This window comes from Zootermopsis nevadensis, unplaced genomic scaffold (assembly GCF_977971745.1).
Source record: "Zootermopsis nevadensis isolate Lab colony 2312 unplaced genomic scaffold, Znev_1.0 Znev_ptg000021l, whole genome shotgun sequence".
NCBI classification, from domain to species: domain Eukaryota; kingdom Metazoa; phylum Arthropoda; class Insecta; order Blattodea; family Termopsidae; genus Zootermopsis; species Zootermopsis nevadensis.
In genome coordinates, this window is record NW_028259153.1 from 9,390,320 (window position 1) to 9,414,076 (window position 23,757).

Below are 23,757 nucleotides of genomic sequence, written 5' to 3' on the forward strand. Positions count from 1 at the left end.
TGTATTTCCAATTCTCCAACATGTAACACGAATGGGTGAGATGAAAAATGCGTACAATTTTTGTTTATCAGAAAACATCATCAAAACTGGCAAATGGGAAGACCTAAAAGTAAATGTGAGAGCAATATTAAAATAAATCTTAAGTGAACAGGATTTGGGGGGGGGGGGTTGAAATCGATTATTCTAGTTCAGAATAGGGTCCACTTCCTGGTTCTTGTAAAAACTGCAATGAACCTTCGAACTCAATGAAAGGCGAGGGCTTTCTTAACAAAGTGATTGACTAACAGCTTTTCAAGAAAGATTTTGCTCGACGGATTCAGTAAATTTCAAACATAATTCATCATTCGGGTTCAAGCATATTTTTAAGAATTACGTCTTTTCCTTCTTCATAAAAGTCTTAAGGGAATATTAAAGCAAAAATTATAGTTACTATTTACTATGGCAAAGGAAACATATTAATCTTAGGTTCACGACAAATAAATAAGATCTGGGAGAGATTTGATGTGAAACACGTTTATTCCAGCCCCAATAATTGCGAGAAAACCAATTAGGAATTTAATTATTTATGATCGTAGACTATAGGCTACACATTGCTTTAAAACGTTCTTCTTAAAATCACTCTTTCTTATGGAGTGGAATTAGCTATTATAATTATACAAATTTAGAACCATTTACACGACATTTCTCGTCCAATAAAAAAAACTATAGTATAGTGTAACGGTAAATCTGTCTAACTAAAACAGTGCAAGAAAGACCGACTACAACTTAGTTATCATCAATAAATTGGTGGCCTGTTATTTTAACAAGGTTTATGTAACAGCGGGGTTAATAAGTTTCACAGGGCGGAGCACGAAATGATTCCCAGTTTCTCTTTGATCGTGAAACGACATGTACAAAATGTTCCATAACTTCCCCCCACCAAGCTCTACTGACTATTGCTAATAGGAGCGTGGAATGAAATAAGTTGCAGTAATAGAATACTGCCAGATATCACGAATCGGCCGTGTTTCATAATACTAAGATATAAAAAGTGCATAACTAAGGCAAATTACGGCATTATTGGTGACTATGCTAAATACATCTAAAGCAATAACGAAATCTCCTCCCCTAAAACGATTTCCAGTACGAAAGCGCGAACTTCTTCCATGAACATAACTCCGTGGATCAGGGTCCTTCCTGACTAGCTTTTATATACATATAAGAAACTCTCCATCTTTTAGAACCCGAAGACTCATTACCGTGTTCGACAGAGCCCATCATAGGCTCCTATCCTGAGAAATATGAATCCGATTCACACCCTCAAACCCCACTTTACTAAGATCCATTTTAGTATTATCATCCCATCCAGCATGTGATAGAAGTTAGATTCACTACGGCAACGTTAAAAATACTCACTGATTGACAATGCTTGCGGCTAGCCAACTGCACTCCTCGTGGGGCACCTTACCCCGGTCAACAACAGCACAGCTTGGTTCCAGAACTCGACTGTGGGAACATGACATTACGGCTTCATCGAGAATCATAACTCCCATCGATTTGGTTCCGTAAAAATTGGGTCAAGGTCATCTATTGCCTTCTGAGAGGTCAACGAGTTGAAGATTTTCAGTAGATCGATAGTAAGACAAGCAATTCGGTTCAGCCGTGCACACTTAAAGCAGATAACCAAGGAGGCGGAATTCTGGGCAGTCCTGGTAAGCTGCCCATGCGTAACCCCCCCCCCCCCTAATTCTCGAGTGGGGAACATTAGTGTTAAGTACAAAGCTATTAGCTATTCGCTGATCGTAGTATCGTTGGTAATTTATTTATACTGGCACAGTGGTTCAAGGAAATTATAATATTTAAAATATTTCATTTTGTCCATATTTTGTGGTATTTAATTTTGTACGTTTTTCTGGGTTTTTTTATTGGTTATTGTTTTTATTTAGTATTATTGAATTGAATTATATTACTTAGGCATATTATTTAGCCCATTTAATTGTGAATTATTATTCAATAAATTAAATCATTATTAATATGGTACATTTATATATTTAGTTTAATTTGTTTGTTTTTGTATCAGTAATGTTTTACTTTTATTATTACTGAAATTAATTTAATTATTATATTAAATTTTATCCTGTACTTTGGTTCAGTGCTTGGCTGTTATTGGCCTTATCCGACTGTTGTCAAGCACTTAAATAAATGAATTGAATTGAATTATAGACTATATCATAATTTCCAGTATTATAAGTAGAGTTTACAGCAAATTAGAACAAGAACGACGTTTTTCGGTCTGCTGATAGCGAACCACGTGACTTCCCAGGCCGCATACATCACAAGGGCCTCTAGCGTACAGCACTTTCGGCTTTCCTCCGCATCGCTGGCCACACCCATCATATTGTCGAATGGATTTTCGTGACTAAACTCATTACCTGTTCGCGACTCAATACAAAGGACGAGCGCTTCGTGGCATGTAACTCCTTGAAGCAGAATCCTTTCTTGAAAAACCACCGGTCGCTCAACCTCAAGATATTTTCCGTCTTTTATGTACCCGATGGGTTTAACAGCCCATTTGTGACCCCGATTCAAATAAATCTTATCCATTAAATGTCATGTAGGTATAGGGACGTGGCGAGCTCTTGTGAAGACGGTAATGAACATTCGGGCTCCAATAGAGGCTTCTCAAGAAGGCCTTCCATCCATGATGATGTGTTTCCAGTTCTTTTCCTTCACCAACCTAAAAACGAAGCACAGTACAGTGGTCCCCGATGAAAATTAATCGGAAGATCAAGTATGCTACGTTCTATAAACTGCCGGAATGTTGTTATTTTTGCATATTCAATAATTTACTCAACTGAGCAGTTTTTTAAGGTAGTTGCTTAACTACTCAGAAAGTTTCTGAATTTCTGTAACCCGATTGTTCATTACTGTGTTCACAAGTACTTATGCCATATAATGTATATCAGTATTAATTAGGCCCTGTGAAACTAACGTCAGCCTCTTTCCGTCTCGACAGTGCAGTAAGCCTACGTATTTCCATCTGGTGCAAACATCATATTATAATATGACGTTTAAAGTTTATATGATAGTCCTATAATTATTGGACTATCGTATAAACTTTATTTTTCTCAACGGAGACTGCATTTACAAATAATATATTGATACTATCTGCTAGAAGCATTGGCACCATGTTTGATTTTTGTATGTGAATTAGACCTACTGTCTGCGCGCCACAGAAACGTCCACTGGGTGTGGAGTGCGCATGATCGGCTGTGCTGTATTCTTTCACAAAACATACGTCCACTCCTTCATACATTATTCGAAAAAAACAATGCACTACTGAAGAATACAGCTGTACAATATGTTTGGGACAGGAACAGGCGCAATGCGCATGCGCAGTAAGATCATCACCCTTTCTTCTCCTCCAGCTTCCGAGTGGACTTCTCTTGGCGTGCGGACAGTACTCTGGCCCAAAGTTTATTTTCCAATAGAACCTCGAATATGTGTTTAATTACAGGTTTCGCGTGTAAAAGGAAAGTAAGCTAATAAAAGGGAATATGTCAGCGGTTTCACGAAAGACAACGGGGAGCAGGTTAACAGAAAATGTTATGTAAGGCAAGATTCGACATTTTTTTGAAATGTAATCGTAAGACATTGTTTCAGTAATTTAATGATTTTATTTTCTTATGTCAAACACATGTACACTACGTCTTCGCTGCCAGTATTCCAGTATATCTACTACGACTATCGATTATCGACTACATTTATTGTTCTTCAAAAAGATACGTTTGTATACTGAAGGAGTCTTTCAAATTGAAAATAATCAGAGATAACTAATAAGTAAAGCAAAGTTTGTCCCACTATACGCCATGTAGGCGTTTGGGGTGAGTGGAGGTATAGCTCCTCTCTTCCTTGACCTCGGCACTAGAGGGGGGGTGAGTGGTCAGCATCACGCCCCGGCCGGCTTTACCCCCTGGAAAGGACCTCGGTACCCATTGGGCCCCAGAGCCGGTCTGGACGCAGAGGCTAGAGGAAACATCCTCTGCCCCCGTCGGGGATCGAACCCCGGTCGTCCAGCCCGTAGCTAGTCACTATACTAACTGAGCATATCAGAAGTATAATCGGGACAGCAGGTCCCACGATACTAATGCGTTGCCAAGAGGGCAGATCGCTTTGTCGATCAGACGTTAAGATAGATCGAATTTAATGCAGCAAAGTGGTGAGAGCAGGACGGAGCTAATTCAGGAGTATTTACATCACTTCACAGACCCTTGGGGAGTAGACCGCAGCTAGCGGAACTCGGATTTTTCAAACCATAAATCTCTAGGAATTTATAAATTGGTTATCATTGATCCGTTTATTGCTTCGGGCAAATGGCACCAAGTGTTAGGGGGGCAGCAGTGGCGTATCGCACGAGAACATGTACATTCTGGGACTGATAATGTCCTACAGCAAAACCTAGATGTATCCGTTTAGTCTTATTTAACTTCGTATTGAATTGCTTCGGTGTGTCGCAACAATGAAACCAAGCTTATTGTTGAAACTACGCGATCCAAACGTTGTGTAACTAAGTGATGAAAGATGAGAAAGGTCGGACACATGACATGTTAACGGAGGAGGAGGAAACATAGAAACAGGATATCAGGCAACCCGGTCGAGAATAGAACTCATACCTCCAGAATACAAGTCGAGCATTATTATTACACTGACCTGCCCGGTTTCCGGTTTGAAACGCCACTGAACAAAGTATTTTCCATAAAAAAATTCCCTTAAAACAGTGAGCTTTGTCAAATACCGGTAATTCCCTAACCACTTATATATAAATATTAAATATTCCAAGCTATCCTTAGCACAGAACGCAAATTACAGTATTCTGGTGCCCATTATTTTAACATTAAAATTAATTTAGGATCTGGTACTGTCCTGTCTCAACCTCATAATTAAAATTAATTTATACAACAATTTGTAGCTAAAATTAATTTTACAACTAGTTATTATATAAAAAGAAAGTGATCGCTAATAAATTCTTATAATTCGCTTTCAAGCACACTAGGAGGGGGCAAAGGTAGGCGGAGATCTGTAAAATGGGGCTGAGATCAGAACATAACCTGGTACAATATGATGATCACCTACAAATCCTTCCATCGAAACCTGATTTCTTTTGCTCACGACACTAAAGACAGTAGAGTACTCTGGAAAGAATTCTCATGCTACAACCATGGAACTGTTTGACATTCTACTAAGGAATTCCAGTCTCTATCCCTGTAGTTTTCCCCCATTATATAATTACAGCAATTTTAAAATCTCCATGATATTCGGTATAAACTTCATACCACTGTAGGCCTACCCCATATTCGTATTTTTGATTTTCTACCATAAATAATACTAAAGCGGAGAACGTGTGAATTTTTTAAATATATGCAACGTCTGCATTCTAGTTCTTGCGTAGAATGCCAAAAAATAAAGCGGCTGTCTCTGCAGTTCTCGGCTTTGGGCGCAAAACTAGACGCAGCAGAAGAATCAAGATTCCGTGTAATCTAAACTGCGCAGTCACATTTGCGTCCTTATTTGAGAAAGGCTACTGTGAAAATGCGGCCGAGGGGTAAATAAACGTGTACAGAGTTCCGTGCCATGACACAGACACAAACAACCCCAACTTCTCCCCTCCGGAAGTGGGATAAAAGGTCAGCAGCGGATGGTCTGTTCTTCAGAACGCGATCGACCAAACTGTTGGCCTTTGGAGACACGGAACTATGAACGTCTTAAGGAGTGAGATTCAGGTTCACACGGCAACAGTGAAATGAAGATGGCTTTCTTTTGCGTTGTAGATCAGTGTAGCCTGATAGAAGTTTGCCGACGTTTCAGGAGTGCTTGGTATCCGTCACATCGATGTTTACTCACCATCCAAATATCGCCCTGATGATGGAGACAGCAAGGACCTCTAAATAGTCGGTAAACGTCTATCTTAAGTAATAATCCCAGACATCTGATTCATATTAATACAGAACCGGGAGATCTGTCGAGATTTAAAAATCAGTATACGTGGTTTCCAGACAACAACAATTCGGCCTGTAATTTACCATGGAAATGTTCTGATCGAAATTTTCTTTAAATAAAAACTAGTTCTAGAAGGGTTAGTTTTTTAATACAAAAATCACCCGAGATCAGATCACTTATTGTATACATCTGCTCGGATCCGTTTCTGACCCACCTGGTTATAACCGATGTTACACTGATTCCATGCGACTTGGCAAGGAATAGGGAGACATGTCCTGGGAGACTCCAGTTCATCCTTCCAGCCGAACACACTCATACACTGCACGCTGAGGCAAAACTGACACAGGCTACTGGTACTGACTTCTGCCTTGCAAAAATGTCTTTTTCGATTTAGAAATAAATACCTAACTACTCAAAACTGTTTCGGAGGACTGGCTTACCTTAAGCACAAATTCATTTCACAATCTTTCAGGCTTTAGAAATATAAACTACTTTCTTTTGTCCAAAAACGCACATGCACAACTCACATGCACCTTCCAGTGACGATTTCACCCATTAAAAGTCTTATACATAAAATTTACACAACCCACAAGTTCAAATTTCACGATTAAAATTTAATTTTCCAATCAGACCACAAACATTGTTCAATTATTCAAAACTAAAAGTAAACATGTCCACCACAAATCACTGACAAACTCTACCTTTATTATCGCCTCTAAGTCCTTTTATGAAGTCCAGAGATACAATCTTTCACTACCCTTAACCCAAGAAAATATCCCGCCCAAGTCTTCACATGACCCCTTCGGATATAAATAATTTCAGAACTTCACTACCACCATCACAGTTGCTGTCACGACTATTTCAAAGTCCATATATCGATATATCGACTTTCGAGATCTAATATGAACCGATCGACAAGAGCCCAATTACGATGAAGTCAAAAAATCAGACCGCAGACCTGATTCAATAAAACTTCACCACCAGATCACCAGGGGCTATCGTCACCAATATTCTTGCAGGCAGAAGAACCTAAATCAACCAAGTTCCTCCTGCTCCAAGCGATTTGCGTTCTGGGAGGATCCCGCTCATACTGTAATGCACTGGAAACGAAGACCGTCACTTAGCTACTGGAGTGGAGGCTCTGCCCCTCACCCCTCGGGCACATCGTTGTCGGGATCTAGAAAAGGACGACCATGTTGCCATGCAGACGCTACCCCCAGCACGTGCCTTGTCTTGTGTTCTTCCTACTTCGTCGCTTGACGTATAAATGACGGATGACAGAGAAGGACGTAGAAGAAGATAAATCTCGACAAACTACAGGATACAGCAAGGACGTCAAGGAATTAGTGAAGTGCATTTGGTAGTACACAATTTTCTTTCCAGCCCTAATTTTTTTACAGTGAAGTAAGTAAATTATATATCGTATCCGGAGCATAAGCTTTGACACACACTAAAGGATAGGACTTCTAGGAAGTGACTTAAGGTTATAATTTACCTTAAACAACATGCTTAATGTCACATTAACATCAATTTAGTTTCTAAACAAAACTGGTGGTGACCTATCGTTTTATGACTTGTGATAATTACCAATTTCAGCGCATTGCTGAACAAGCACGCAAGAAACAACCAACGCAGATATTTAATTTCTATAACAGATACAACATAAAACAACAAAAAATTGTCAACCTCATACACAACAAGGGCTTACAATAATGGAAATCACGAATGCTTAATAACAGAAGCACAGAAAGCTCATTCGTGTAAGTAAAGAAATTGAATGGTCGTCGAATCACAGCTAATGAAAGATACAAAATCGGTTTAGGTTAGGTTATATAAAGGCGAATAATGGATGACTTTGAACAAATGAAAACAAACCATTACAGAAGGCGCACTGCCGGCATAAGGATTCTATTCAAAGATTTTAAGGTACTATACTTAAATCAAGGGCAGTTAAATGGGGCACGAATACAACAAGCATCGAAAACCTGAAACTACAACTTTTTGGGGCGGGGGGGTAACATCATTTAAAAGCTCATTTGGAAGACCATGGTGTAGATGGGAGGACCTAATACTAAAATTTTAAATGCTATTAATGCAATATATCGTTTAATATAAATTACTCTGATTATAATCACTTAATTCTCAGTGAACAGAAATAAATCAGTAATCTTATCTTAAGACATGGTATCACAACCTGCGGTATTAAAAGAATTGAAAATTTGAGTAAAGCTGAAACGAGCAACAGAATGCATTACCTTAATTACATCACTGACAGTGGAACGTTTTAAGATTTACGTAAGTTTCAGTAACAGGATGTCAAGATGAAAACTGGCTTATGACAAGGTTCACTGGCAGGCTATTGTGAAATCGATTATGAACATTCTGCTTCAATAAAAAGGAATATACCTATACATCCAGGACATCATGCCAGAATGACGTATCAACATAATCGGAGAAAAAAGTCCAAAAACATAAAACATTGGTATGTAGGTCACGCCAGGAGATACACAGACAGTTTACATTTGGCCGTACGAACACTAACAATGCTAATTTGTCAAATTAAATACGCGTAAGAATTTAGTTTCGTGTAAATCATTTTATTGATATGCCCTCGATATAATCCTTTCGTCCAGTAGCCCCATCTCCCGTGTTTTTGTCCCGTTACTAGGCGACCACGGTTTTACAATGCAAGAAGTGATCTACGACCTCAACTTTCATCGCTTCGCAACTGTTTAATGAATTAAATGATCATTGTACAGCACCAAAGCGATATATAACAGAATTTTGGTCAATAGAAATATAAATATGCATAAAGTCAGTACAAAATTATATCACCACAGTTCGTCAGAGCAGAAAACATTGTGGAAAACAGGAACTTTCGCCTAGCGTATTTTATCCACAGATCATCCGAGTCCGTAGTCAGAACATGGCGCAAAGCAAGTGTAAAGCGCATTCCGTTCCTAAGCACACCCTGGAACAAATGATGGTGTTTTCTAGGACGTCTTATAACACTGCACAGCCCCACAATTTTATGAGGGCAACAACTAACTCGAAACTTCCATTTGGTTTCTCGTCAAAAAGTCCCGCACGTCTCCGAGTTACATCACGATCAACTACTGAAGTCGCTGCAACGACAGGCTGAGTGCTTCAGCAACTTAACGACGCGAAGAAAGGACGATATTTTATAAAGCCGTGACAAACTATTACGTGTTAAGTTAATTAATGTGGCAAATGGGCAAATTTTAAAGACGAAAAACAAAATAATATCGTAGCCTTTATAAAATCTGAGGTTTTAAAGGTGATGAAAAGTCGATTGTGGCATTCCGGTTGTGATGCACTATAGTTAAGTAGGTTATCAACGTTTACAGGTCTTCTACAAGGAATATGAAGATGGTACGTTCCTTTGAAACCGTTTGAATCCGCCTGCAAGACTACACGGTCATCCATATAATCCACATACAATGTTAACGTCCTCAGACGCTTCAAATGACGTCATTCTAACCATTACAATTAAGAAAGACATAACGATAGCCTATTCATTAATTAAGAACAGATTCAATTAAGAAAATACTTGGCACTGGATCCAGTTCAAAATCCATTTCCTTCCAACCTCTGTCTGAAACCCTACGGAACAGAATTGGACATTATCTGACGATGGCTGTCTTCTGGGATGTTGCGCCGTGTAGTCTGGTAGAAGATTGCCGACGTTTCAGAGGTCCTTACTGCTTTCATGAACGCCCTGATGATGGAGGGGCAACAACCTAGCATCTTCAGACTCACCGCCGTGAAAACCTCAAATCCTACAAAACATTATCTGTAGACGGTAAACTAAATTAATAAATTAGGGACAAAGCACTCGTGGCATATTTTCAGGATACCATACCGGCATTCGAATGAAAGTTATGAGCAAAACTATTACATCTTCAACCAAGATAGCAGCTGTTCGGTTTCTTCTTAATGCAAGGCGAGTATCTTTCCGCTACTTCGTCTGCTTCATGAATAAGAATTAGTGAATGCAGTTAAGTAGAACAGATGTTTTAATAATTATTGCGTGACCCATGTTATCGAAAGATTAGAGTAGTTAACCCGCCGACAGAATTGTGAGTAGAAAAACAAAAAGCAAGTGCCAAGGACTGCTACCTGATCCTTCTAAAATACGGCTTTGACGTCTACAAAATGAGAGAAAACGTACAGATATTATTTCTCTAAACAAAAATAATATTTACTATACATAAGTTTAAGAACTTACAATGGAATTAATTACCGTTAACTTCATCACCCGGTGGTGGGTCGCGGGGTTGGTAACTGCCTCAAGAGGACTTAGAAATTTGAACAAATTACAGTATCTTCTGACAGAAAATCACATCAATTTACATTAGCATTGTCCAGGTTGTCCAGTGTGGTATAAATGTGAATTATTAGTATACATTCTGGCAAATATCTAGGACGCAAATTCTAAAAGAAAAATAAATCCCAAAGTAAAAGATCTCTTATTCCTACATCACGGACGAGAAACTTAAATTTGTTCGCTCTGTAAGAGAATAGACACACTAACAATTTATCTGTTACATTGGGGGGGGGGGTGTTGCGTATGCCCTAGCCCCTAGCAATCGTCTATAACATAAAATCCCTCATCTCTTCACTCCGTCGGTCTTCTCTGTCTTGTGGTAAGTAGAATCCCATCTAATATTATATAAAGAAGATATCTATGTCGGTGGGCGACTTGTCTATGAGAAACCGCATTCGGAATAATGCATAATGTGACCTATTTGTAATTTACGAGCTTTGTTGTCATCCAGCGCCACAGTCGTAAATAAGCAGTCAACGAACAAGGCTGAAATAATAATAATAATAATAATAATAATAATAATAATCCGTGGCGTAACAGCTCCAGAGAGCCAAAGCCGACTAGCTTGACTGCTGGCCTCACGTTCACATGCCTAAGCAGAGGTGAACGATCATCCAACCAGATATAGGGTGACGTGTAGTCAGCACGACGAACCCCCAGCCATTGCTAGCTTTCCTGACCGGATTACGCTACTCATTGTAGCTCCCCAATTTCCTCACGATGCTGGGTTGGCACCGGTCCCATGAGAAAATTTCTTCTCCCCGAGACTCGAACCAGCGCGCATTCCGTATCGCCGGTCCGAAACATGATGCCTCAGATCGCGCGGCTACGGCGCGGGACTCAGTTCAGGAATTACATTTATTAAAACGCATGTAGAAGCAGCTTGTATCTTAAGCCCTACGTTTTTACGAGCTGTTAACCCTTTAAAGCCTGGTGGTAGCTGTTATGTCTCACCTGTTACAACAATAAAATAAGTCTGTATTTTGCATTTATGTGTTTTATATGATTCTCAGCGTAAACAGGGGTTATTTTCAACAAGGCTAACAAATTTATCCTTGTAATGGTGAAGTGCTGTGTTTTCTTTCCGGTATGAATTAGATTATAAAATCTGCCAGTTTCGTATATAAGTTAATATGTGATATTAAAAACAGGTGGTCTCGTTATTCTGGAGGCCTGTTCTAGAAAAACCCGCAACGAAAACAGGAACTTCGCGACAACAGTAAGATACATAAACATACAATCTGTGGATACGGTACATAATCAATGAGCAATCCCACATATAAGGGTAAATAGAAGACTGAACATTTCCCCTGTCGACTGAATAATTAGGTTAACCCGCGTAACACAAGAGCCGGAGAAGTTGCCGCGTAGGTAAGGCGTATCTACTGTTAGTCTTGATACCCACTTCGATTTCATTCAAAAGCCAGTCAAATAATCAGAAACTGAATAACATGGATTTTGTCACAAAGTGTACCAAAATTTCCTCTCTATTTCCTCCGTGTTGTAATGAAACCTGAAATTCCGGCCGGATCAACACAGCAACAAAGCGTCTGAATTGTATTTTGAAATCTGTTGTTGCGAATCTCTGTGGAAATAGCAATTTCGATATTTTAGAGGTTTTCCTTAGTCTTTCCACGTAAATATATAACAATTCCCAAAATAAATTCTATTCTTCGTGGTCTGCCTTCCGCCAAGATGGCTTCATTATTTAAATATAATTTTTTTATTTCAATACTTCATTTCGCAACTATTTTACAGTGATTTGTCATTTATAAGGAACCTGTATACTATTTCCAGCGCATAGTTTGGCTCCAGCTAATGTTCATACGCTGCAGATGCCATAAATTTTCAGTGAATCGCAAGTTCTGTAACAGGGAGTGAGTTCAGTTTGTTTAGGTGCAATATCGCATTTGAACGCGTGATATTTCACGGCTGCAGGATTGGTTTACTGACGTGGAAGTCAAGTGAATAAGAACAACAATTTAAAGCCCTGTGGGAATTATATGTACCACCTGTTTCAACAATCAGTAATTCTAGTTTTCTAGACTGCATGAAAGGGAAATGAATGGCACTGAAAAGCACTTAAGCAACTTTCAATACAATGCCAAAGCCTTTCGTCCTGCATACAAAACTGGGTTTGTTTGAAACATCGATCCAAGGGTGAGAAGTGAGTAGACCTACATACATTTATTTTTTGTTTCGATGTGGCAACACCGTCGCTTCGTTCAGTAGGTTATACACACGTGACCATGTCTTCTTCACCCCTTCCCCAATAATTCCTCCGGGAAGCTTAACTGACACGTTGTCGGGTTAACAAACAGCCCCACGGGAGTGGGGTGGAGCAAAGCATAACTGCAATCCGCTGGATCAAAATGGCTCAGGATATGGACGAAAGGCAAATTATTATAAAAGCGGAAATTTAACAACACGGTTCACAAAATGCAAGGAATTCATCGACTAGCTCACTGACTACTTTGTTTCTCAAGAATCACGTAGCTGAATTGAGTTAATTATTAACAATTTTCGAATAGACCTATTAATTAATTTATGAAGTCAATGATGAATTGCCTATTGAGGTACCCTACTATTTTATGTATATCCGGATGACATAGCGTAATGACTTAACGTCCAGTGAAAGTTTCGACTCCAAACGAAACGGATAAAACTAACTCTTCTTCAGCATTTGATAGATCATAAGCTGATTAAGAATTTCTCTGCTTTTATAGAATTCGAAGGTCCATTACCGCGATCATATCGATGGACACTATAATAAGATCAATTTCATATTTATTTTCCCAGCTACGCCTAGCTGTCACATATGGTCACGTTCCTTAAGGTGTCAAAACTAGAAGCTTAATGTTTCAGTCTCCTTCAATATGACCATCGTCTAAAACCACGCATTTCTGGATGGTAAACGTTGCCTTAACAAAAATGTGCTTTCCTAAGTCGGCACGGTCTTGAGATATCATGTGGTTTATATAGGTATAGATAAGAAACCAATAACGTGCTGAAAATACAACTGAAATTAGTTTTCTCCCCCTTCGCGAGATGGAGGCACATCACACAACCATAGCGCCCCAAGCGCCAGTAGTTAGTACTATATCTAAAATTTCCCTATTACGCAATGTTCACTTTACGTAACTCGCTGTAATTGCACTAGGAGATAATTTGTTACGGTTTTATTAATTATACGCTGACACACCGCGCATGAAATTAATGGAGGATGTGAAGGTCATGCCTATATACTCGCAAGATGGTATCTTCAAAAGCAGTGAACGGAATGAATTTGATATTGACGATCTACAATCAACGTCCTCGTAATAATTTAGAATCTTATCGGTCCAATAAAAACATACGTCGCATTGATCTCAAATAGCAGTTTGTCTAGTCCTTCAAATACGGAATAATTAACTTAACAGGACATTTTAAAACATTTTTAAACATGGTGAATATCTAACAAAGAAAGTTTAACCATGAAATGCTTTTAACTTCGCAAAACATTTGTATAAATCAGTGCATGGCACTCATAAAATTTCGGCGTAGGTCAAATAACTGACCCTTGACACGACTATATAGCATTTCCGCAATGTCAAACTGAGTTACACCCATAGCAACAACAATGCACCGAACAGCCACTTGATTATTCAAATCCTGTAGCTAATTAGCACTGTGTAGGACGGGTCTGCTGATACATACGTCATAATCTGTGGGTGTTGATACTAAGTGAAATGGCATTGAGTTCCTGCCATGACTACAAGAAATATCAGTAAGACGAGCACAGGAGAAGATGCCAGTTTTTGCTACTAGATATAGTCTAATAATAGGAAAACAGCGAATAATCGAAATCATATTTCCAATACACATTCCGCTGCGCCGTCCCATTCTATTTCTGTAAGATTATTTTTAATATCATTCTCCCATCTACGCCCAGGTCTTCCAAGTGGTTTCTTTATTTCGGGTTGTCTGGCTAAATTCTTTTACCTATTTCTCATATCTCTTATGAGTACTACATGGCCTAATGTTCTTAATATTTAGCGAAGTTAAGAACCCTCTCATTATGCAATTATGTCAAGTTTTCTATCACTTTATCCTTCTCGGGTTCAAACGTTCTCCTCTTCACCCTGTTTTCATACATTCTCTTGTTGAATGTAAGATATCGAGAATGACATCCATACAAAGCAACGGGTAAAATTAAACTTCTGAAACTTTAACCATTACCTTTTAAGTTTACAGACGGGAAAACAATAGATTTTTAACTGTATTATACAGAGCAATACCAGAATTTAAAATGCTTTTAACTTCTTTGTACACGCAATTTTGATTTGTTTCCTTGTTCACAGGTGTATTCGACATGTCACATTTTTTAAAAAAAATATCTGTCAACTGTCTTCATATTATGACTTCGACCTGTAATTTGATGACGACACCTAAATGTATAATACTTTGTTTCTATGCGTTCGCTTCTACACTAACATTCTTACTAGCATTTAACAGATGTCTTTTATTTGTATACTAATGTTTCACCCAACAAATTAACATAATTAACTAAACTCATATCTTAAAGTGCTTCGTTCAATTCTAATTCCTCCTGACGTATTCTAAAACAAACTTCAAAAGCAATGGTGTTAAAGCATCTCCGTGTTTGAAGCCGTACTGAATAAGAACCTAACCTAACATATGTTTGGATTTTACTATTTTAGGGCAGAAGTAAACGTGATTTAATGTGGATGTTGCAAAATACTGGTACTTCTAAAATAATCATAAATTTGAAGATTTCTCTGGGTTGTTGCGCTGTGTAGTCTGGTCTGTACGCAGTATGACCTCTGAAACGTTGGTAAACACCGACCAGTCTACACGGCGCAACAACCCAGAAGACAGAAATATTCATACTCATCGCCCTGATGACAGAGGCAGTATGACCTCTGAAACGTTGGTAAACATCGACCAGTCTACACAGCGCAACAACCCAGAAGACAGAAATATTCATACTCATCGCCCTGATGACAGAGGCAATATGACCTCTGAAACGTTGGTTAACATCGACCAGTCTACACAGCGCAACAACCCAGAAGACAGAAATATGCATACTCATCGCCCTGATGACGGAGGCAGTATGACCTCTGAAACGTTGGTAAACATCTACCAGTCTACACAGCGCAACAACCCAGAAGACAGAAATATTCATACTCATCGCCCTGATGACAGAGGCAATATGACCTCTGAAACGTTGGTAAACATCGACCAGACTACACAGCGCAACAACCCAGAAGACAGAAATATTCACACTCATCGCCCTGATGACAGAGGCAGTATGACCTCTGAAACGTTGGTAAACATCGACCAGACTACACAGCGCAACAACCCAGAAGACAGAAATCTTCATACTCACCGCTGTGAAAACCTCAAATCTTACATAAATCATAAATTATAAAGTTAAAATTCCTAATGGTTTTAGCGACTTTAAGTCTATCTTGTAATTACGATTTTGTCTAGGCATCTTAATGACTGAACAGGCCTTAAACCTTTAAGAACAGTTTCGTCGTGACGAAACACAAGCACTGCAGACTCTTTCGCACATTGGTTACGGAATGCAAAATGTACGTAGATGCTAATGTAAGCATCTCTTTAATTCCGCACACTTCTGCAGCCATGTCAACTAACAAACCGCGTGCAACTAGTTTGTTTGTAGACTATATTTAACACAAGGTCAACAACGATTCAGACAAACTTGCTTCATCTGGATCGCATCTTCAGGATACAAAGTAAAGAAATGGTTAAGAAAATATTTAACGGTAAGAAGGTATACGCAATAAACTCATTCAGTGCCCACATTCAGACAGCCAAAATAAGCAGAAACCGTCATTGAAATTGTTGACTTTTTAAAAAATTTCAACTGAATATTCTGGATTTTAATTATTCTGGAATGAACCGTTTGTATGTCCCGCAACCGAGGCTTCTATCGCCAGGAGGCAGCTATGTGCAGCGAAGCAAAAATGGCGCACATACGACTATGGAAGATCTATTAATCGATTTTATGTTTTTCCCTGTCGATCTAATCGATCTTGGCACTGCAACAAAGAAGAAATACTTAGCTCAGTTGTTTCAAGTAAGCTAATACTTAATTTTAAATAATTATAATAAGAAGTTTGTGGGGTCTGCAGTGCCCGCGCGGTCTGAGGCGCGGGCCTTGTGCCGCTTGGACCGTGGGTTCGAATCCCACTCAAGCCATGGATGTTTGTCCGCGTTGTCCTGTGTACAGGTAGAGGCCTTGCGACGGGCCGATCCCTCGTCCAAGGAGTCCCACCGTCTAATAGATCAAACCCAACGGAAAGTTGGGACCCGTAAAGGGTACTGGAAAATGTACAAACATTGTTAAACCGGAAATAGAATAAGAATAAGATGTTTGTTTGGATCCGAAGTTATCAGACAGCTGTAAGAGAGATTGTGTACACATTATCTGCACAGGAAGAGGATAGAATTGTAGCAAATAACTTATTTAATCAAGATTTTAACCGTTTACAGTGAGACTGAAAACGACAAAATTCTGCATACTGTCACAGGCAGAAATAATATTGATAGGCCAATAAAACGTTGAGGGGTCCGTTGAACTTTGCAGGTTATATTCTGGAATATACATAAACACACATACGGGTAGATGTTTTGTAGGGGAGGCATGTAGCTTCCAAAGAGAACAAGGAAGAGAAGAAATGAAGAAGAAGACAGAAGGAATAAAAAGAAAAGTTATACGAAGAAAGAGAACAACTACAGAACAGAAAAGAAATGATAAGGATAGGGAGAGAGAACTAAATTACGAAAACAGAATAAACGAAACAGGGTTACCCTAAAGCTACTAGAACTTTATCCTAAAGAAATTTTCATAATCTTGCCATTTGTTCTTTACATCGAAAATATAAAGAGACGAGGAAACTGGAGGGTCCTGTCCACCTGTCTCCGATACTATAGAACGGACCTCAAATACGTTTATTACGCTGGTTTATACTAAACTTTTCGGTGACTTTAAGTTCGGTGCTTACCGGTCCAAAACAAAAGGGGTCGTGTCCACACATTACCGGAGTACGACATTACCACGGGTGTGAGGTCACGTATTAGCCCTATCTAACAGTCTGACAAGAGATCGGTCAAAGCCAACAGTTATGAGCATTTTATTTATGCAGGCAACGTGTTTTGGTGCTTACATTACCATTTAAATTTGTCATTGTAGTTATTTACTGATTTAACACGGAAATCTGATAACGTACGTCTCATATACGACACTTGTTTGCGTTCGTACCTACATGTCTGGCAGCCTGAGTGCGTTCTTACCCTACAACTACGGACTCCACGTAGCAGAGTCCTCAGCTAGCCAAATGAAGTGGTCTCTAACATTCAAGCTTTCCTCGTTACACTCACAGTCCATCTCACCTTGATTTTATCAACGGAGCCCCTCATTAAGTAATTTTCCCCAGCCTCCCCTCAGCACCCTGAGTACGCGTTCTTCCTTCTCTTTACGTCAGAGTGGCACAAGTCTTACCGTCTCGTCCGAGGCGGCGACGCTGGGAAACGTGGCAAGCTGACGCCTCTGCCACTGGCGATGGATTTGGAGCGACGTGTCGGCAAACCTGGGGTGGCGGAACACAGCACCCTGTAATTGCCAGGCAACTGTCAGCACTTATCCCACACCAACTAACACCATCCCTCGGGTTCATTCATACAATAGCAATATAACCGAAACGGATTCGCTGTCCGACCCGTATCCATGAAAACATGCATTTGTCGGAATACTTAATCGCAGATAAACCAATGTAATAGCATCATATACGGGGTGAAGGCATATATAATAAAAATACTGTACTAAAGAGTAATTTGTGGTCTCTGTGTTGTGACGCCGTGTGGACTTGTAGGTGGATGACAAGTTTTCCTAAAAACATACTGCTTCAATCTTCAGGGTTGAGGACGGGGGCAATATATTTCCCGAAACGTCGGTACCCACCTGAAAGTCCACAAAACGTCACAACATCAACAGAGACATCTTCACCGCCGTGAGAACCTCGAATGTCATATTGCATTTAGATTGTCTCATTTGTATCCACAGGCGACTCTCGTTATACACGGAGGTTAAAATGGCGCTAGAATTCTTGATACTAAGTTTATCATCTACATTACATTTCGTGGTAAGCGTGGAGAAGGATTGATACAGAATTTGACCGCGGATAGGCTACTGATGCTCCTAATAATACTGAAATAACAGCGGATATTCTAATACGCGGACAGCGAAAGCGCGTATAATAAGAGTCATCCGTACAGAGCAAGCGAATGTCGAGAGTCCCAGAATTTTAGCAACACGGAGTTGTAATGAATCACGCACGAGTTACATACGCCAGAATAAATAATCTGTAAATGTAGGTGAAAGCTTCTGCGAAGTTTTCCCCATCTGGTGAACACGTTGCTCTGGCATAGCCATCTGAGATTAAGTTCTAGTGCGGCCATTAACCTATCGGCCGTGATCGACCGAACAATCTGAAAAAAGTTTACAATAGGTGACAAAGAAATGCATTGTTCTGTTTTCTCGCTCTGTCATGCTGTTTTGCTGGAAGCAGTAAGAAGGAACGGGCACTACTCGGTGGTAAAGATCTGTAACAACTCAAGCACCAGATCTTAAATCCAACCGGATTTCTAAAACACAGTGGTAACTATATGTACCAGCTGCTTTAAGAACCTCTCTCTCCATATATTTTGTACTTGTAGGTTTAATACGATTCGCAAAGCGGTTATTTCCTTAAACAGCATTAACAAGTTGATCTTTTTAACGGTGAAGTATTGTGTTTAATTCAGATACAGACTGAAATCTTATATATTATTTGTATGAACTTCGGCTTTAATGGGTTAATTAATTTTAGTAAAATACAAATTTGAAACTGAAGACGCTTCCGACTTGTTACCTATCTACGATACCAACATTTTTCAGCTAATATTATCAACCGTATGAAAGAAACAGAACGATTTCCGTGTCGACGACTGTAGACGTAAGAATATATTAGTTTTTAATACAGGCGTACCTCGTTTTATTGCGCTTCGCAGATATTGCGTTTTTTCACAAATTGAAGGTTTTCTGGCAACCCTGCGACGAGCAAGTCTATCGGCGCCATTTTTCCAACAGCATGTGCTCACTTCGTGTCTCTGTGTCACATTTTGGTAATTCTCGCATTGTTTTTTTGACATAATGCTATTGCACACTCAATAGACTACAGTGTAGTGTAAACATAACTTTTATATGCACTGGTAAACCAAAAAACTCGTGACTCGCTTTATTGCGGTGGTCTGGAACAGAACCTGCAATATCTCCGAGGTATGCCTGTATTTGCCTGAATGGTGACTACGTAAGCATCACATCTCAAGAACAGAAAAAAAGAAGATAAGAGTATATTTGAAAGCAATCAAATATCCTCCAACACTGGTATCAGTCACTCATCTTCAGACCTCTAAAGTGTAAGCCAGACAAATCAGTCGGCGTCTTCAATATATTTTAACTCGCTTCTAAACATGAAATCAATAAAAAAGACACTTTAATGGCATTAATGCATCTAATATTAATATACATCTCGCATGCGTATCTGTGTTTTGTTTCTGGAAACACTTTTCTTTCATCGTATTTCTTTAGGAATTACTAATGAGTTTTATACTAATTAAGACCAGTCTCCATGCTGCTGCCGCATTACATGACTCAAAACAGATGTTGCCTACGTCACATTACGACTTTGTGCATAATTTCTACTGAAAAATTCTCGAGAAAAATTCTTTCAGTTTCTTCGTACTTTATCTTATTACAACGTGTACATGTCTTTTTTCGACATCAGTGTTGTGTTTGGGTAATAACATTCGCATGCGAAGGTTCACAAAAATCATTCATCTGGTTTAAAATTTATCTACAAGAACACTAGCTCAAGAGTAACACAACTAATGCAAAAAGTTACCTGCTACAAAAAAAAATCGATTAAACACCACGAACATTTGGTGTAAACAAACGAGATCAAAAACTAATCACCGATGGTACGTGTTTAATTGTTATAACACACGACGTTGGAGCGTTTGTTCATCTCAACGCGTCGTATTACACAGAATCTAATACATGCAAAGCAAGTGTGTGTATGACAGAATCTGTGTACTAATGGAGCCTTGTGTTACACTATATAATATTTTACTTACTGACAATTCTGTATGTTTGATATCGAAACTAAACAGCTGTCCTATACTGTTTACATTTATACGTACAGTGAAGATGACATGTACAGTGATGATAAAAGTAACCATTAAACTATAATGTGTATTGCCCGGCAACCAGAAACGATTCGGTTACTAAAACTATTATGTCAATTTAACAGCCAATATTTCTGTAACTTGTTTGTCATAGACTTTACAGCGAGTGAACATTCGCAATGCATAAATTTCACTGGAATCTCGTGTTATCACCCCAATAAAGTTCTTTCGAGCAAGAGCTTAAAACATTAATTGATTCTAGAAGATGGCTTTCTTCTGGGATGTTGCGCCGTGTAGTCTCGCAGAAATTTACCGACGTTTCTGATATCTTTGCTGCCGCTAACATCAGGGCGTTGAGTACTTATCGCCCTGATGACACGTCTGTGAACTTCTACCATAATACACGGCGCCAAGGTCCCAGAAGACAACAACAAAATGAATATTCTACTTTGTTTATAAGAGTGGTTGCATAAGTTTGTCCTACGGAACACTGGGGTCCCTGTGGTACTGCACGATTCTATTAAAATCACCGGCTTTCAGCAACTTTAAAGCAGCAAAAGCCGTGTTACCTAACAATACGGCAATCAATAGTTAATCAGGCGATGGATCAACCAAAATACGGAAACCAAAGACTGAAAATAAATCTAAGGTTTCAGATCATGATCGGCTGTTTGTCTTACGTAAAACTGGGAATAAAATATTTACTCAATATTTATACAAAAAAGGTTTTTAACGTACTTGATGAGTTAATTTTTAAAATATATCGGCATAAACAAAATTCAGCTTACAGACGGATGATTAATCGACCGATTGACAATAAAAAACCTGTCACAGTAGAAAGTGGAACTCGTACCTGATCTCCATCTTCAGTAAATTGCTTCTTCTTAGAGAAAATTCGAAGAATTCCGCGTGGTTTCATCGGGGTACCACAACTTGTTGTTCAGAGCGAAATGAATCATTAAAGTTCACTGTTTAAACACTGTGTCTTAATACGGTGCCATTGGTTGTGCAAGGGAACTGCGAATCACACTGAATATTAAGTTTAAATACCTACAAAAAAGCCAGTCACCGTTTACATAACTACATAAAGGTTCAATAGTAAGGACTTCAATTGTGTAACCCCATGAATACACATAATTTTTCTTCATAATCTAATAGTGATAAGCCACGGTGGTCTAGCGGTTAGAACGCTGGCCTTGTAATCTTGGGATCGCGGGTTCGATTCCCGGCGGTGCCCGAATTTATAACTTGTGTTGGGCAAGGCCGTGGTCTAGGCAACACGAAGTTTTCCTCCGGGGGCTTCCCCGGTTTCTCCGTGGCATCCCAACAATTACTCCATTCACACACAGAAGAAGGCAATGGCAAACCACTTCTGGATCATCTGCCAAGAACGTATATGAACAGGTCCCAGTCCGAGAAAAGGATGGAAGGATCCTGTTCATATGGACCTGTCGTCCGACAGAACACTAAAATAAAATAATAATCTAATAGTTGCTCACTTAGTCAAAGACATTTGCCGCCTTTTATGAAACCGAAATGTTCATTATCGTGTTCAAAAGAGTTCGACACTGTATTCCATCTTAAGCCAGATGAATCCACTCCAGACACTATTTACTTTACGATCCGATCGGATATAGAGACGCGACAACTAAGGCAGTAAAGTGATGGGCTATGAGCCGGACGATCTCTGTTCGAATCCAGGTACACGCCTTCAAATACGAGACCATCCTCGAATTTCATAACTCGTGTTGTAGAAGTGCTCATTTCGAAAATTTGCCGTTCGGCGCCAATTTTTGTAGAAATCAGTATCACTACTTTGAGAGAAAAGTCCAAGATTTTAATGCACAAATAAACCTTTCAGCGCGGAACCTGAAACGAAAATATTCCTCCCACTTAAAAGGTTAGACCCACGAATAACTTTATTTAAATTTTTTATGGAGGATAACTGTAGTTTTAAGTTTTATGAAGGAATAACTCGTGTATGCCGTAGTCCCTGCTGAGATCAAATGTGTACTTTCAAGGGGTTCACATCGGCCCAAAGAGATTTTAAAACAGAGTCTTAAAATAAGAAACAAATTTGATTTACTGCAACACTCATGAAGTTTCCTCAGATTCTGCTTCATATCAGATTATGTTTAAAAATGTTAATATGGTAAACATCCGGATAGCACCGCTACAGCTTGATGCAGGTCTAAATTAGATTGCTGCTGGCTTCACACGATCAAGCTCTCAAGAGTCTTGTAGGCTGCACTTCAATTTAGTTTTCCGTGTTCACAATGTTATTCAATCCTCTTTCTCTCTCTCATTCCGCGCGACTCTAGTTCAATCCCTGATACCGACACTTGGAATTCTGACTCTTAAAAAGTACCTTCCGATACAAAACGTTCTAAGAGTCGCCAAGTGTCAAACACCCTTCCTTATCGTCAGATCTTCCATCTAAAGTATCAACACATCACAGATCAAAAGTACCACAGTAAGATACGACAGACCTATTCTCGAGTAGTTCAGTTGCTATGTTGTTATAACAAACCCTGAAAATAACTCGGTGTTAGGCGGGCATCGTATTTTTTACAGAGAGGACTCAACTTAATAAATGAAAATTAAATTAAGTTCTTAAAGCTCAACGCCGTTACCAAAGAATCTCGTCAGTGGTCCTCAGCCGATTAAATACAACACACATTCTTATAACCTACTTCAACAAGATACACATTTTACTTGTTTTTTTTTTTGACAACGCTGTCAGTATCTAAGACTTCAACAAGATACCAAAATTATATATTAAAAAATTCCGCTCGCAAGGGGACACATGGGTATTACTCTGAATACAATTTATATACCTGTAAACTAGGCAGGGATATCCAATACACGCGTTAGTCACACTGCGACCATTACGCAACCAAGGCACCGCTTACATTGCATCTGCACTCAACACACCACGGCAATAAAACGCTCTTCTGTGTACCCAAAGCAACCTCAGTACCGACTGATTTTCATCTGCAACACAAGTCTTCCTAAATGCTACACCAGTACTCTAATTAGGTTACCCCCCCCCCCCCCCCTCAAATAATTTTTCCAGATTACACGTTGCCAAGTTTATTTCGGTCTCAATACAGCGTCTCACTCCATATAACTCATACTGATTCATTAATATAAATTATTAACTTACTTTTGACTACTTT

General features: G+C 39.2%; 1 protein-coding gene across 14 annotated transcripts in view; it reads right to left on the reverse strand.

The window, feature by feature from the left end:
- Positions 1-23,757, reverse strand: part of LOC110834412 (focal adhesion protein tensin) — a 394,970-nt gene that overhangs the window by 117,175 nt on the left and 254,038 nt on the right. For 8 of the 14 annotated variants that reach the window (XM_087352421.1, XM_087352424.1, XM_087352433.1 and 5 more), the window contains one exon: positions 17,856-17,966. The exons of 4 other annotated variants lie outside the window; for them this stretch is intronic. In XM_087352421.1, coding sequence (XP_087208547.1) covers positions 17,856-17,966 — 111 coding nt within the window. Of the gene's footprint in view, positions 1-6,190; positions 6,308-17,855; positions 17,967-21,431; positions 21,513-23,757 lie in introns of those variants that run through there. 2 more of the 14 variants (XM_087352430.1, XM_087352432.1) reach the window with 2 other exon arrangements.